At 34.3% G+C, this 17,762-nt stretch overlaps 1 protein-coding gene across 1 annotated transcript in view; it reads left to right on the plus strand.

Annotated features, from left to right (window-relative positions):
- Positions 1 to 17,762, plus strand: part of LOC129800789 (glutamate receptor 1-like) — a 119,353-nt gene that overhangs the window by 6,214 nt on the left and 95,377 nt on the right. Inside the window, exon 2 of the mRNA XM_055845428.1 lies at positions 661 to 813. Coding sequence (XP_055701403.1) covers positions 661 to 813 — 153 coding nt within the window. The remainder of the gene's footprint in view (positions 1 to 660; positions 814 to 17,762) is intronic.

Here is a 17,762-nt window from a genome sequence, read left to right on the forward strand (position 1 = left end):
CTCAGTCACCATCAAAATAATAGAGTGCGGACGTACGATGAGCAAACAACTTTGCATACACCGGCGATGAGACGCCTAGGCACTGTCGGTAATTAAACTTTTTGGTTGGGAAAAGCTCCCGCACAGCACCAAACTCCAAACCCTTCGTCCCCCAGAACTTTTCAATCTAAATCCTCCATGGCACTTTGGGTGTCTGCTGTCCCCATGCCCAAAACCCGAATGATAAATGAAAATAGTAATTATCAAATAATTAACAAGTGCTTCGGGAAGACATGAAAAGCAACCATCCCCCCAGCCCCATTGACATCAAAATCACCAAGTCTCTCGAGAGATATCCTGGCTTCACGGAAATTGCTGAAGAGAACTCTCTGTGCGAGTATCGGGGGGCTTTGGGGGTTGGTGAAGGAAAATGGGAAAAAGAACCCTTTGGCGACACTTTTTCCCACACAGACTTTCACCGGCAAAATAATTACTCCAATTGAGGGAGGACTTTTTTCCCGTCCATTCCAGATCAATTAAGCACCCTCTCAGCTTGGCCAAAAGGGCAAAATAACCGCGAGAAAAACTCGCTAAAATGCGGGGAAAAATTGCGAAAAGTCTAGTGTTAGGGGGGTTTGTGCTACAACATCAAAAAAAAAATTGTGAATGTGCATTTTTCAGGTGCAATTTTCGAACAGGGCACAGATGAAGTGCAGAGTGCTTTCAAATTTGCAGTCCTCAACCACAATTTGAACATTTCAGCTCGGAGATTTGAACTTCAAGCTTATGTGGATGTTATAAATACAGCGGATGCATTTAAACTTTCCCGCCTCAGTGAGTAACTTGTAAATTGTGCATTTATATTGTTAAAAAAAAAACCCCACTATCTCTCTAGCTTCCATACTTCCTATCTCAAGGAATATAATAAAGCAATATATCACCACCACTTGGTATTACATAGTGAAATATGTCGGGATTGTGTCGACTTTGTACGTGAGACTTTCCACTCGGAAAAGCTCCTTCCCTATTCCCCTCGTATTTCTGCTGAACATAGTCACTGACCACTGAAAAGCTTTTGCCCAAAGAAAATGACTATGCTTAATGGTAGATTTTCCACAAAGATTTCCTGAGCAGGAGAATTAAGAAATTTTTCAGGATATATCTCAAACGTTCTTGATGTTTCTTTAGTTAATGAAGTTACACTGAGAATAATTTAATTTAGGGTAAGATGGGGTAATTTAGATTCATGTTTATTTCGGAATTTTGAGATTTTCTCACACTGTTTCAGATGGCCAAAGAGAAAAAGAAGTCCACGAAGAAGTACAGGACTTTATATCGAAAGTAGAGGAAGGCCTACTACCTTCGGACAACATATTTTTTCAATATGTTTTTTTTAATGAATTTGACCCATTCTAATATTAAATTTTAATAGCTAGTCCAATCTCTCAAATATGCAGAAAAGAGCTTTGGGTGAAATCATTACGAAAATAGAAAAAAAATTGAATTGTTCGAAGCATGAGTCACCTGAAGGTAGCACGCTCTCCCCTATTTCACCGTTGTTTTTTCCTTTTGCCATGTAAAACTGTTAGGAAAACTCAAAGTTTAAAATTAGACGTGAATCCAAATTACTCCATCTTACCCTGATATCGGTATGTACGTAAATTAAATGACGACATGAACTATTATCTGATTAAGAGAGAGCAGGGATACTAGTAAAATTATAGAAGAAGGTAGGCAACCTTTAAATATTGCAATTCTTATATTACTGCTCGAACTCAAAGAGAGAGCAGTTATATAATCGACTTTTTTTTCTAGAATAAAAATTAGGATTCATTGTAAAAAAAACAATGTTAGATCTTTTTTGTTTAGGAAAAGAGAATAAAAGTTGACTATACTTAAGGGTTAACCCTTTAAGGACGATTGGATCATCGGTGTCCTATAAAGAAAATATTTTTTTCTTGACTACTCAAAGTTATTTTTTTCTTATGTTTGCACATAATTGTAAAGTAGAAAGTTGAAGGAATATAGATTTTTTTTGCAAGTCTCTAGCTATTTGCTATATAGTACTCCCTCCGTCCCAAAAAAAGTCGTACGTTTGGGGAAAAATTAGGGATTAAGGAATTGTTTTACGGAATGTTTTTGTTAATAGTAAATATCTTACGTATGAACTATTCTCCATCTTCAGTAGTAATATTGAGGTCCACCTACCACGGTAAGATAAGGAACTGGTGTCTTGAAGATTTATTTTTTTCACTTTTTATCGAAGAGCTCCGGTCGATATGTAACTTTTGAAAATTCTACTGCAATTAACATTTTTAACTAAAATTTCATTTAAAAATTTAGTGTACCAAAGAAGGGATTTATAGTTTTTTTCGTTATGCCATAACAATGGGTCTAAATTTACAAAAAGGGCAATAAAACCAATCTTGCTCTTTTTTCTACGTTCTGTGATATGGGTGCTGAATAGTTGGAGATAAAGATTTGATGTCTTTGGACGACCCCCACCCCCCGTAGGTCAACTTTTGGATTTTCAATATGTCCCCAGTTTCTCCCCGCCCCTCCTCTTCCTCAGAAAAAATCGCACTATGGTTTTTGGAGGGGAAGGGAGGGGGGGATAAATGAGGGGTAGGGTAATGATCCTAAGGTCAACTATCTAGGGCGCCGCCGAAGGTGCCAAGCTTCTATCTCCAACCTTTTGGTACTTAAATCTTACTAAAAATATTCAAAAGAAAAATGTTTTTAAGACATTGTTTTCTTATCTTACAATCGTAGGTGGACCTCCATATTACCACTGAAGATGGAGGATAGTATGTACATAAGATATTTCCAATACACAGCATTTCTACTTTACACCGTCTCTTCCTAGCGATATTCTTCCAAACGTACGACTTTTTTTGGGACGGAGGGAGTAAATATTTAAGCTCAAAAATGGCGAATTTTTAAATTCTGAAATTCTTAACTGATTTTATTTATTTTTTATACTTCCAATCTTCTTTAAGCAAAACCCTTTAGGCAATAAAACTACAATACTCATATGTAATATTTTTCATTAAAGCGAAAAATATTATTCATTGGTATTGTCAGAAAAATTACTTAAATTTTTGGGCTATTTTTGTCCCTATTGTTCATAGAAGCACAAAATATACCGAATCAGATTCTGTTGGACTTTCCAAGGTTAGATGTAAGACTTATCATTGATTATGTTTACCAGTTTAATTTTTATTGTTGATTTTCGGTCCGAAAAAAGTGTCTCGTCGTTAAAAGGTTAACCATTTGTCTTATATTAAACCAAATCGCTCACCAATTGCTCTTGAATGGCAAAGTTGGTAAGACCGCCGCTAAGCAAAAAATAATTCGGAATATCGCCTTAGAGCTTGATCGCCTCTCCGCACCTTTTTGTGTGGACGGGCTCACTTCGGCTATTAAAGCGATGAAAGACAGGATCTTTAAATTATTTTACCATTGCTTGTATCATCGGAAATTACCGAGTGAGTGACGAAAAACTATGTGGTGGAAATTCCAAAGCCCGGAGAAGACGTCAACGATCCGAAAAGCTATCGCCCGATTTCTCTTTTGCGTCATCTCTTTAAAATGTTTGAAAGTATGCTGTTGAAAAGGATTGCACCTGTTGTAGAGGACAAGGTGATCGGAGAGCAAGCTAGGTACCGCTCTGGAAAATCCAGTTCTGGACAAATTTTGAACCTCGCTCAATTTTTTTGAGGATGGTTTCGAGGAAGTCAAAGTCACAGGTGTTGCCTTCGTCGACCTCTCGGCAGCCCTTAACACGGTAAAGCACAGAGTCCTTCTCTCAAAGATCTACAATCTCACAAATGACTACGGACTCGCACAGATGATTGGGGTTCTTTTAGAAAACCCCAGATTCTTCGTTGAGTTCCGTGGTCAGAAAAGCAGATGATTATTTTTATCATGAAAATTTAGTTAAAGGTAGGGAAAAATTACCATAAATTTGTTCGTCTTCTTTCACGTAAAGATAATTTTTTTTTCTGAAAATTTATACCCTTGCACAGTTCATCAACTATCGTTTGATAGCCTTTTTCGATTTTAGAATTCTTTAGACATTCGGTGTTTCATTTTGAAGCTACCCGAGACTTCCTCTCCCGAGTTTGTAAGATTCTCTCCCTGACGACCGCTAAATCTTGGAAGTGATCAGTGTCACAGTTTACTCCTCCTGACCTGCATCTGTTATGGCCTTTACACACTAGTAGAATTTTTTTTTAAAAAAAATGCATTTTTAAAGAAAATTTCCCCTATCCTTGTAAGCAGAAACGTCGAATTAAAAAAAAAGGTAATTTTCGACGAAAATTGTTTCTAGTTTGTAGACACTATTAAGGTGTCTACACATTGGAGCTGATTTCATCAAGAATTATTTCAAGAATTTTTTAAAGAAAAATTCATATTTTTGAAGGAATTTTTGAAGAAAAATGCCTCCACACTGGGTTTTTTATTTTCCATCAAAAATTTTTTTGACAGATTGCCATCATTTCCAAGTATCTTGCTCTTCTGACTGTTTTTCACGAAAATTTGTTGTTTCACTACTGGAAAAAGTGAGAAAAGCGTTTGGTGAAATTCCTTGGGATAGTATTTACTGAATTTCTGAAGAAAATCTTCTAAATATGCAAGGGAATAGTGTTTTTCTGGAGATGTCGTTCCTGGTGGAATCCAACCCAGCCTTTGAAGGAACATTTCCTGTGATTTTCCTCCAGAAATTGCCGGAAGTTAATCCATCTGTGTATTCTTGAGGTGTTCCACAGTACAGTGGCCTCGTACTCCATGGATTGCAAGATGGATGAAAAGGAGAAAATTTACGGGCACTTTCCAATCTCTATATGCCTTGGTTACCAATTAAAACAAGAGCTAACCAGAGCCACCGAGGAGATCTCAATGCAAACGAGAACTGTCCGGAGCTACCAGAAGCCATCACTTGAACCCCCAGAAGAACATCAGAATGATCTTTTATATCATCCACTTTCTCAACCACTAGGAACTATGTGGAATTGCTTCCTTTCGGGAACACCAGAACTGGATAGCCAAAGGCCTTCGATTCCTCCGTGGAACTCCCAGTTTGAGTAGTAGTGCATGAAAAGGTGGTGAGAAATAAAAAAAATCTAAAGTAAAATTCTTAAAACCTTAAAACCTTGGTAACCAAGGCATATAGAGATTCCAAAGTGCCCGTAAATTTTCTCCTTTCCATCCGTCTTGCAATCCATGGAGTACGAGGCCACTGTACTGTGGAACACCTCAAGAATACACAGATGGATTAACTTCCGGCAATTTCTGGAGGAAAATCACAGGAAATGTTCCTTCAAAGGCTGGGTTGGATTCCACCAGAACGACATCTCCAGAAAAACACTATTCCCTTGTATATTTAGAAGATTTTCTTCAGAAATTCAGTAAATACTATCCCAAGGAACTTCATCAAACGTTTTTCTCACTTTTTCCAGCAGAAAATAACAAATTTTCGTGAAAAACAATCTTGAATCGTGATGGTTTCCGTCAAGAATTCTGTCAAGAATGACTTTGATGAATTTTATTCCAATGTGTAGCGGGTAATTTCTTTCAAAAATTCTTGATGGAAATTACCTTCAATTGGATATGATTTTTGAAGAAATTTGTCTACACATTAGACAAATTTTCTTCAAAAATCCATCTTTTTGTCAAAAATTCTCACCAATGTGTAGGCAATTTTCTTGAAGAACACTTCTTGAAGCTCATTTTTGATAGAAATTTCTTATAATGTGTAGACACCTTTAGTCACTAACACATGATCTATTTGGTTGCGTGTTACTTGATGATTAGACCACCAAGTGGCTTTGTTAATGTCTTTCCAAGGGAAGATTGTACTGACCCTATCCATGGCAAGGTACACAAAGCATAGACCGTTGTCATTGCCCTCATCATGTAGACCGTGTATAGCATATTGAAAGGGTTCCTCTCGTCTGACTTTAGCATTGATTTTGATGTTGTATGTCGGTAGAGTCATACGTTCTTGTTTAAACTTAAGATACTCCGAGATCTCTGTCATCAACAGGAGTCAACCACTTGATTACGCAGCTTTGAGTTTACGATGAAACTCACAAACTGTTCATTTTTTCGGGTATTTACTGTAGAACGAACGACTCCTTCCTTACAAAGAATCCGCGAATAAGGCATCGTACTTCCTGTACCATAGTGATGTTAATTTCATAGCGGATTAGTTGTCAAATACATGCATCTACTGTTCCACGTAGAGTAATGCCCTAGACACACTTACGACTTAAGCCGAGTGACGACTTAGTGGAAGATGATGGAAATGTAGTTTAACCACTATTTTTTCTAATATAATTACACTAAGCCATTTCTCGGCTAATCCTCAGGTCTGTCAAGGCCCTAAGGCTCAAGACGCTTCATGTTCCAAATCGTTCTTTGCATATTGCCTAGGCCCCTAGGTTGTTGTCGTGAATCCCGTCCTATCCGAGGCATAGTGTTTGTGTTCGTAACAATCTTATTTTATACGGGAAGGGTTGTTATCCTTGTTTATCCCCTTGTCCAATCCTCTCTAGACGGATCAGATCTCTTGTTCGTTAGCCTTAAGTTCGTGACTTCCCTTCAAACTTGGGTTGGCTACCGAATCATCTATCACTCACCTGAGTGTACCGGGACATACAATGCGCATCTACGTTGTCCGAAGCTTCAGTCATCCGAAAGTTTTATTTCATTCATCCTGTATGATGAACTATCGGATTATCTAAACTTAATTGGAACATTCTGAGTAAAAAAAGACAATACAAACAAGATCAAATTATTTTCTGAAAAATATCAAATATCCTATAGAAGGCAGAAAATGAAATTTTAGTTTGATATATGACTGAATATTAGTCAGATCAAAAGTAAATTTATCCAAATTAAAGTTTATGGAAAAGGATTGGATGACAAGAAGTTGTTGTGCTGAAACAGACTGTTTTTCCCACAGTATCGTTAGTCAGCAAAAATGAGAAACCTGTCAGAAAGTTTTGCACAACTCTCAACAAATTTTTTTTTTCACCATCCCAAGTTAGATAGATGATAAAAGTATGAGAGATAAATCTGTTAATTTTGACAATGCAACTGTCGACGGAGGAATACTCCGCACAAATTAAATGCTCATTTTGGAAAACATCACTTAATTCACAAACAAATTTGTTTTCTCTGCTACTCTTGTGACGTTGAAAGCTCCACAAAAAGCACCATGATAGGAGAGAGAATAGCATACAAATCTCCAATAAACATAAAAGGAATGAAGATGCTTGAGGAAGTTTTGCTGAGGATATGGATGCTTTTGGGGGGAAGAGAATTTTTACAATCGCATTTTTCATTCAAATTTTTCTCGTATGGTTCTTTTTTTTGTCCCTCATTGTTCCTGATTTTGCAGGATGTGCGCGGAAAAGCTACCATCAGAATTGTATGAGGAATTTTCTTGGGGATGTACAAGAACAAAATTCGCCAATAATATGCTCAAATTAGGAAAAATGCATTTTTAATACAATGGAACAGCTTTTAAATAAAATCCTCCTTCACTTCTCTTGACATTTTTTATCGTTCATTTCTGATATTTTTTTTTCATCCGGATAAAACGGTTGGTCTACCTGTAATATAAGTATGACAATAAATGTTAATTTCTTTGAGAAGTTTCTACACTTTTGATCAAACATACAATGGATTGTCCAATGTTATGAGTAAACAGAATTTGTGAATTCCTACTGAGAGACTTACGAAATGCTCGTAAATCGTTTAACCTATTAAAAGGTTCGTTAATGTTTGTATTTTTTCACAAACATTGTTCGTAAAATGATCACTTAACGAGCATTGGTTTGTTCCAAATAATGGACGAAAAAACACACCTTTCTTGATTTTTTCTCTTCAATTTTATTCATAAGTTTTAATTCATACGATCTATTTTTAAGGATTAAAGATAAGATAGAGACCTGACTGCAAAGGTCGAGTAGGGTGGAGTCTACACTTATGGATGTTATACATACTTATGGATAACACAAAAATCTTAAGTTATTACATTAAACAGATTTTGAAAAGTCAAAAGTATTGTTAATTACATCATAAAATAATAATTTTACAACTTTTCGAAATCTGTTTTACGTTTAAAATTAAGATTTTTGCACGCTGTCCATAAGTGTATAACATCCATAAGTGTAGACTCCACCCGTGATTCCACGATTCCACAATTATTAAGACATACAAAATCTGGCTTAAAAATATTTTTACACTTTTTGAGGAGACATTATGAAATTTCACGAAAATTATTGAAAAATGTTCAATAGGTTTAAAACAAGGTCAAAAATTTGTGTCGATATTCATTTTTTTCGTTTGATTCCAAATACCAAATGTACAATGAGAGAAATCCGAAAAAGTTAAAATAACATTCCGGAAATGTTAATTTTACTCTGCAGTATTGATCCGAAATTGGTGTAAATATTATGCTTTTTAGGTGTATTAGGGGTTAAATTAACCCTTTTTATGTCAATTTTACCCTTTGAAAGGTGTAAAATTAACATTAAAAAATGTTGATATATTTTTACACCTAAAAAGTGTTAAAATTATGAGGAAAAAAAGTTAATCGCACCCCCTTTTTTTCGCAGTGTACGATTCAAGATGATATTCATGATTATCAATTATTCCATTTGTGATTCTGTTTATTCCTGCATTCAAATTTTGCGAATTTAAAGTATTACTGTATAGAGCGAAAATGGAAGACCCGACCGTAGTTGACTGACCGACCGAGGGTAGCTATATTACTTATGTCTTATCTATAGGGGGAAGTGGGGCAGCTTTGAAATTAGGATTTTTAATCTATTTTTAAATAAAATTGAGTCTTATCGTGATATAATTAAGCTGCTCAGATTGAGAAGCTAAATTACATTATGATATGGCTCAGTCCCATTTAAACATTGGAGAAAAATCCCAGTTTTAAAGGTGCCCCACTTACAACTACCATCTCAGTTATTTTCAATTTTTGTAACAAAATGACTTCGTAGAAATTTTAATCAATCTTGGTTATTGAAAATTTAACAAGACGTTTGTTTACCTTGGGATTCCTTTGAAGTCTTGCTATTTTCAACAATATATTTATTTATAATTGGATCACTTAAGATTATTACACAAAATTCTTGTAAAACTCTTGTCAAATTTTTTTTTATTCTCTCAGCAGATAGTGCTAAGAAAAACATACTATTTTCATTCACTTTGAAAGTTCTTTGTTTAAATGTACTATAAATAAAACGTGGAATGAATTTATCAAATAATTTTGTTTTTATAAAACGTAAATAATTATTATACACAGAAAAACAAATTATAATTTGTCTCATGGATTTAATCGATTTAATGACAATTAATTCCCATATTATAAAAAAAAATATAGTTGAGAAATATTTAAGACACAATTGAACAAACTTTTTCCTTCACGGTACAGAAATACCACAAAAAAATATTTGTAAAGTCTTGCAGGAAAAGTGGTTCATCTTACTTCAGTCAAATTTTACCGAAGATATTCATTGAAAGTTTCATTATTCGTAGAATAATAACTTATTTTTAAAATTTATTCTCCTGTTGGTAGGAGAGTTATTTTCTGTACCATTTGGCCAACATTTTGTTAGTTTATACACTGCTTAAATTCTTTTTATGCATTAACTTTTCGACAATAAATTCCCAAGTAGCAAAATAAAGACATTACAACTTTATTTTTAACGTGTGGTCTTAATAATAATTTGGGTAAATGCACGTGACATTTTGAAAGTGGAGAATAACCATTACGTTGCCGATGGTAAAAAACTAACTAAGAGTAAAACCAGAATAACAAAATTTACGCTTTACTGACGTAAATATTACCTTTAGTAAATTTTGTATGGTTTTTCAGAGAAAAACTTTTGAAATACTTGCCTTAGTCAAGGGGTAACTCATAAGCAAACAAGGTAACTCAAATTTCCAGTCCTTCGTAATAATATATGGCTTATACCAGAGTTAGGGTAAGTGTGCCAAATTCCGGCCAGCTTGCAATTTCGGCCACATTTTTTGTTCCTCGAATTTCCATGAACTTTTAGAGATTATACAATGCAAAAGAATAACAAAAAATGTAACTTCGACAAACGAGATGACATGAAAAAGATATTGGAAGAATTCCCGAAGGGCAAGGAACTATGAAAATGAGGTGGACGAAATAGGGTACCAAAGCCATGTCTATGTTTTTATTAATTTTAAAATGTATTAAGAATAATTTTAGAGTTAATAAAGACGGTAAACTCTTTACAAGGTTCCAAGCAACACTCTTTCGGAAGAAAGAATAAAAAAAATCAATTTGTATTTAAAATATTACATTTCAAACTTGAGACTTCGACGCTTGCATGCAACTATGCCGAAATTTGGCACACTTGCCCTATCTGTGGTTTTTTTTTTAAAGATCCCTGTGAGTTTCATATAAAATATCTGGGTTTCTCAGATTCCTTGAAAAATGTAAGGGGTTCCATGTGGGTTTTTAGGGTTTTTAGTGAGTTTTCCAGGTCCCCTGAAAAATATGTAGATTCCCCGGGTTCCATGACAAATGTATGAGTTTCTTGTCCTGGAAAATGTCTAGGTTCCTGGGGTTCCCCGGATTCCCTGACAAATGTGTGAATTCCTTGAGAGTTACCCGTGAGTTTCCCAGGTCCCCTGAAAAATGTATGGATTCCCTGGGTCCCTAACAAATGGCTGGGTTCCCCGGATTCCCCAATCACTTAAGAGTTACCCATGGGAGTCCAATGTTCCTGAAAAATGTATAGATACCTCGGGTTCCCTGACAAGTGTCTGGGTACCTAAAATTGTAAGGCTTCCGGTTTCGTTGTGAGTTTTCCGTGAGTTCCTTTGCAAAAAATGTATAGCATACCTGGATTTCGTAAAAAAAATTATAGGTTCCCCGGGATCCCCTGAGGTCAGATGGTCTCGAGTTCCCCGAAATGAGCTACCCCTTAACGTGAGTCAATTCAATTCTTAATGTAATTATATCAGGTAAAAATAACGTAATATCAGGAAAGAGAGTGAATAAAGCTCAAGGATACCCCAGTCATTTAAATGACGTTGGAATGACGTTTTCTTGACCTTACTTGTACAAAAAGCATAATTTGATGCTCGGTTTGGGTAATAAGGCATCACCTTGTTCATGTTGTTCAGAAAACTAGCTCCTTGTTTTTTAAAAGACAATCTTAGAAATTCAACAGCAATCGAAAGCCACCCGATCTTTCCACCCTCCCCTTCTACAATAACAATTCGTTATAATTTTGATGTAATTGTGAAGCAATTCATTGAAAATATTGTTTATTTGAACATGCGAGGAAAAAATAAACATAACATTCTTTACTTGCGTTCAATAAATATTTGTCTTTTGTGCTGCTTTTGCCTCTGAGCATATTTTCTTGGAGCATTGAGGGGCTCGGAGGAACAAAAAAAAACAACATGAATAAATATGCTATTGGGCGGGGATGTAATTTGATATCAATTGAGATAAAGCTGTATGAAAAATTGAAATGAAATACATGGGAAATTTTCTCCATGACTGAGAGTAATATATAATTCTTTTTTTTTTGTTCGAGTCTGAAATAAAATACCGAAAAGATTTTTCAGTTCCTGTCAACAATACCCAAACATGAGGAATTTAATATGTTTCATCCTGATTCATTTTTCGAGTTCACTATAGGTATCATTGTTGAACAGTTTCATGTCCACTATTCAATTGAGCTCCAATTTCTCTCTACAAATTTCTCATTTACCGCCCAATAATCACCCCCCAAAAAACATTCTCCACAATCATGAGATAATTGGAACTTTTGCACATTACCTGCATCTTCGGAAATTTCATCAATAACATTTGTGCAATTAGCTTCAGCAACAAAATAAAAGAGCCCGGAGGATAGTGCAGAAGCATTATCGGTTTCTTCTCAAGATAAAATTCTTTCCACCTCTTTAAAAAGCCATAAATTCTCCCCAGTGCATTTGAGGAGAGTGAAATTGTGGGGAAAAAAGCAATAAATCATTTTCCCGATAATATTAAATTGAGACGGTGAAAAAAGTTCCAAGACCGATTTTTCCCTTGAAATCAAATATTAGTCATTCTTATTTATTTACCATTCATGTGTGAAATTTTTGCTAGAGCAATTTTATGTAAATTCTCTGTTTTGATGTTGTATACCAAGAATTCTAGAAAAAGAATTCTTGGACGTTTGATAAAATGTCTTCTAGTTATTGATTTTCACAATGTAAGAAAAACATAAACAGTTTGCAGAATTGTTTGAATAATATTTTCTACTGATATTGAACTACACGAAGAATTATTTAATTTACATTTTGTGGGAATTGAGACAGAACGTGCACAGATTTATTTATTTTTCAATGATGATGATCGTTACGAATGACACTTATAGTTCAAAATAGGCAAATCTTATAAATTAAATTTTAGAATAAGGGCCTTGACAGACTAGAGGATTAGCCGAGAGACGGTTTAGCGTAATTATATTAGAAATAATGGTTAAACTACATTTCCATCATTTTCCACTAAGTCGTCTCTCGGCTTAAGTCGTAAGTGTGTCTAGGGCATGGAGTGGTACACTCGTGACTTAGACGCTATACCTTTAAAGTACTTTTGCATCATTTATTGTTTACCTGATCTCAATCGATTTAAACCGATTCATAAATCACTCAAAAGATCGAAAAGATCCTACAAAATAGTCTTAGGAGTAATACACTTGATTTCCGGACTGAAATTGCTAATCGGTTCATAACCGATTCATTGCTGTTTCAAAACCAATTTGAACTGATTATAAATTACTTAAAACGATACCCAAAATACCTTAGGAGCAATATAATAGAATTCGGGATAACAATTAGTTATCGGTTATGAATCGGTTCATTATCGATTCGGATTGGGACCGGTTCTGTTTTATCGGACACTCCAAGACCTTTCCAACAATCCCAAGCATGATACCATTCGGTTGAGAAATAGGCTCTATATGGCCCTATATGACTCTAAAAGATTATGACAACCTCCAAGCTCTTTTCACATAACCTCAAATTCTCAAATGTGTTTATAGTATGTCTTCGACTGTTGCTCTTAAAGGTCTTTACACGCATTGGGACAATTTTCGTCAAAAATTGCATTTTTGACAGAATTTTGACGTTTCTGCCTAGAGCACTTCAGGTGATTTCTTTCAAAAAAGCAATTTTTGACCAAAATTTGTCACAATGTGTAGACGCCTTAAGATTGGGCCGTGTGTAGCTTAAAATGAGTGATCTTATGAATTTCTCCTTCTTTTCGCATGTGAGTTTCTGCTGTCTTTTTCGTATACACAGAAAAAAATATTTTGTAAAAATGTTCGTAAATGTTTGTGAATTCCTATGGTAGAGTTACGAAATGCTCATAAAACGCATAACCCACAAACATGTTCGTAAAAGTTTGTACTCTTTTCACAAACATTGTTCGTAACATGATCATTTGACGAACATTTTTTGTAATTTTACAAACATTTGCTCGCAAGTGTTTATAAACACACAAAAAATGTTCGTAAAATTTTGTCAATTGTTTGTAAAATGTTCGACAGGAAAACAAACATTTACGAACAAATAACAAAATTTTACGAACATTTTTTGTGTGTTTACGAACATTCACAAAACAAATGTTTGTAAAAGTACAAAAAATGTTCGTCAAATGATCATGTTACGAACAATGTTTGTGAAAAAAGTACAAACTTTTACGAACATGTTTTTCGGTTATACGATTCACGAGCATTTCTTAACTTCCCCATAGAAATTCATAAATATTTACGAACATTTTTGCAAAATATTTTTTCCTGTGTAGGTATGTATTGTACTAAGCCTAACCTCAAAATTCATTCATCCAAAATCAAACAAAAACTTTAGCTAATCGATATTTTTCTATCGTGGAATTCAGATACAGTATGTAAAGTCATGTTACTAACATATCAAACCGTAATAAACTATGTGAACATAACCTAAAAATTTTATACGTAGTCTATCAATAACTATGACCATATGCATTCAGTGTAATCTATCAATCTATCAGGAGTACAGCAATTGACACCAGGGTCTCAGTGTATTTTGGAACATAACCTAAAAGCTCAAAATACCTACAGTAGAGCCTTGCTATAGTCCATATTTGGTTCCAGATTTAACACTTGGGTCGCACTGAAGTCGGTGTCATTTTTTTAAATTATCTACGACTTTAGCTGAGATTTTTAGTATTGAAATTGCTCGACGGCTTCCACTTTCTTTGCGATTGTGGTACTTGTTCACGCTCTCTTCATTATGGATCACAATTATCACAACTAGTCAATCAAGCTTGGCAAAAATATTAAAATAATTATGACAGTATTACATGTCGCGTACTAAAAAAACATAACCTAACTTAAAATCAGTGTTTTAAAATCAACGGTCGATAAATTGTGGACTATAGAGCGATGGTCTATAGCGGGGTTCTACTGTACCACCTTATCCTTAAAGCCTTCAGTATTGCAGATCTTTAACCATAAGCGACTAAAGAAAGTCACAATTAAACTTATTAGCGAATATTAAAGCTCATGTGTCCGGAACTTTTTAAATTAAACAGAGTATTACTTGGATTTTAAAAATTTTCCAAACATAACCTCAATATCTTCTGACATTCGTATATTTGACAATGAATTACCGTTCTAGTTCAATTACGAAAAGCTTTAATGAAAGCTATAAGCAAATACAAGAGCTTTCACTTTTTGAATCTTGGCAAAAGTGTCAAAGAATAGGATCGTAGAAATTTCTCTGACATAACCTCAACATTTTCTAAGTGGCGTATCTTGGATTCTGAATGACTGTTTGAGTTTTGTTTCTTAAAGCTTAATTGAAAGCCATAAGCGAAAGAGCTTCTACCTTCCAGATCTTAGCAGAATTTATATAGTACTACCCGGATTATAGAAGTTTTCTGAACATAACCTCAATATATTCAAAATACCGTATCTTAGACTATGAATGACCGTCTTAGTTCTGTCAGGTAAAGTTTCAATGAAAGTTACAAACGATTACAAAAGCTTTTATAGATTGAACTTCGCAATAACTGACAAAGTATTATCAAGATCATAGAAATTTTACAAACATAACCTCAATATCTTTAACATTACAGATCTTTGACAGTGACTGTAATTTCTATGCAGCTATCCGTTACACGAGGAACTTTATGCGAAGTTTCCAAAAACATTATACTTTACAAAAGTTACTAATTAGTACCTGTAAATAAACAGGTATGAATACGTATGAAGAGTAATATAATATCATTTGCTAATATTTTGTTGTGGAAGTTGTGTAGAATTTATAAGCTGTCTTCGTCTCTTGGGGTACTCCCACGGCGAAAACCTCGAAGGAAGTCTTCTAATTAGTGAGACATTTGCAGACAATTTGTTAATTTAATGTGTCTGTAGATGGTGTATGAGTTGCTTACGTGGAAAATGGAAGAACAAACTTTTGAAGAATTTCGTGCAAAAACCTTGGGTGAGAATTCACCCATTTAAACATAGCGTTTAATTAAGGATAAAATTAAATGACCAAACAATTTGTTTTTTTTTTCTTGCCTTGGAGAAAGAAAATTGCAGTGAAATGGGTGGGAAATTTATGGAGTTTTCTTTAAAGGAAGGAAAAATTATTCTTGTCAGAGAAGCAGTAAATCAAATACTGTAGACTTCATATGTGGGAACAAATGTAGAAATTCACAGAGACGATGGAAACATTTTATTTGGCATCTTGCAAAAAAAAAAGAGAACCCAGCATGTATTCCAATATTAAAGATTTTCGATATGTCATGCTGTGAGCAAGATATTGCAGAAAGATAGAATTCTTGGGGTAGAAATTTCATGTAGCTTTTCTTAGAGCTTCTGCCATTTTTACTTATTCTTCTTGGTCCTTCGGGGCTGAATTGTAGAGGGTGTCTTATGTAAAAAGTGAAAGCTCATATGAATCTTCAGAGAGAATCTTCTCTTGAAATGGTGAGAAGAAGTAGATGCAAAGTGAGTGGTGAAAAAAAAGAACGTTTCCGTGTGAAGAAGTCACAAAAGAACTTTTACCATTTTCCTCAGAAATTTCGTATTGCATCGGAAATATTTCTACCACATTGCACAAGAGAATACCTCCAGAGGCAAGAGGATATCCTCCAGAATTTCCGCGATACCAAGGGGTTTAATTGGTAAGGTAAAATGTTTAAGCTTCGTACTATCCCGTACAAGCTTCGTAATGACTAATTTGTTGCTATACTCCTCAATAAATGTGACATATCGCATTCATATTTGGATGACGAAGGGAAAATACACAGATTTTCGTAAAAATTAGACAGTACTAAGATTGGGATCGTACGAAGCATAAGCACTTTCCCCTACCCTACAAAATTGCTTTTATTGCTTCTCCTCCAACAAACTTTGCATTTAATTGCGCTGAGATTGTGCTCAATCTGCAAAATTAAATCATCAAATTTACTGAAAGCTCAATCAGTGAAGCGATTTTCTTTCTTTTTTCTTTCAGAAAATAAAGCATCTGTGAAGTTGAGTATTTAAAGAAAAAGTCAAACACTTCAACTTTCATTTAAGAATCTGATTTCTTCGACAAACTTCCGTGAACTCGTTGTAGAGAAAGTTTATTCTATTGTGCTTTGATTTAAGTGTTCTGCTATAATTTACTTCATATTGATAAGGAAGAAAAATCCTTCTCAAATATTATTTATAAAAATATATCTGACACTCCCTCATCATATACGTGTCAGAAAAAAACTTCCTATTTATCTATTTAGAACTTTGTCATATGAGAAAGTTTGTCACACTCGAAACTAAATAGTTAAGGAAAGTGATTGCTAAGTTAAAAAAATCATAATGCCTCACAATGTTCAGAAACTTTGCTCAAACGTAATTATTAGAGTTTATTGGGTTAGATTCCCAATTTGTAATATATTCCTTGAGAGTTCTCAATGACAGTTTAAACTTTGGAAACTTCAACGATGCCAAAACATGTGTTGCTTTTAACGCAATAGAGTTGTAGGTAAAATTGAAAAAAATAAATAAAAATCACATCATCAGGTGCTTTAATTCAATTTGTGCAAAGATTTAGACTAAAAACTTGAAACATCCACTGAGAGAAATCCGAAAAAGTTAAAATAACATTCCGAAAATGTTAATTTTACCCTACAGTATTGATCCGAAATCGGTGTTAATATTACCCTTTGTAGGTGTATTATGAATTAAAGTTACACTTTTTTCTTGTTGATTTTACCCTCAAAAGGTGTAAAATTAGCATTAAAAAATGTTGATATATTTTTACACCCGAAAAGTGTTAAAGTTATGACGAAAAAAAGTTAATCGTAGCCTCTTTTTTTTCTCAGTGTATAAATTGAGAACAGTTGCCAGCGTAAATAGATAAAAGTAAATATTATCAATTTTTTTACACTAATTGAACGTTCTGTCAGTTAAATTGAGCCAAACATATTTGTCTTTAGAAGAAAATACTGAAAAATCCAATCAAAAGCATGATAATTAAAAATTGAGAACAGTTGCCAGCGCCCTTGGCGGAAAAATCTTTGGGCTTTGTTTTGACATATTTTCTTTACGTGTTTTAACACGTAGGAAAGTAACAATTTAGAGCAAGATGTAGAGTGGTTCATATTTACAATTCGATTTTGAGAAACTTAGCTTTTCAAAGTTTTCAATTTTGTGATAGCATTTAAACGTTGATAGGTTTCATTTTTTCAT

This window comes from Phlebotomus papatasi, chromosome 2 (genome assembly GCF_024763615.1).
Source record: "Phlebotomus papatasi isolate M1 chromosome 2, Ppap_2.1, whole genome shotgun sequence".
In the NCBI taxonomy this organism is placed as follows: Eukaryota; Metazoa; Arthropoda; class Insecta; order Diptera; family Psychodidae; genus Phlebotomus; species Phlebotomus papatasi.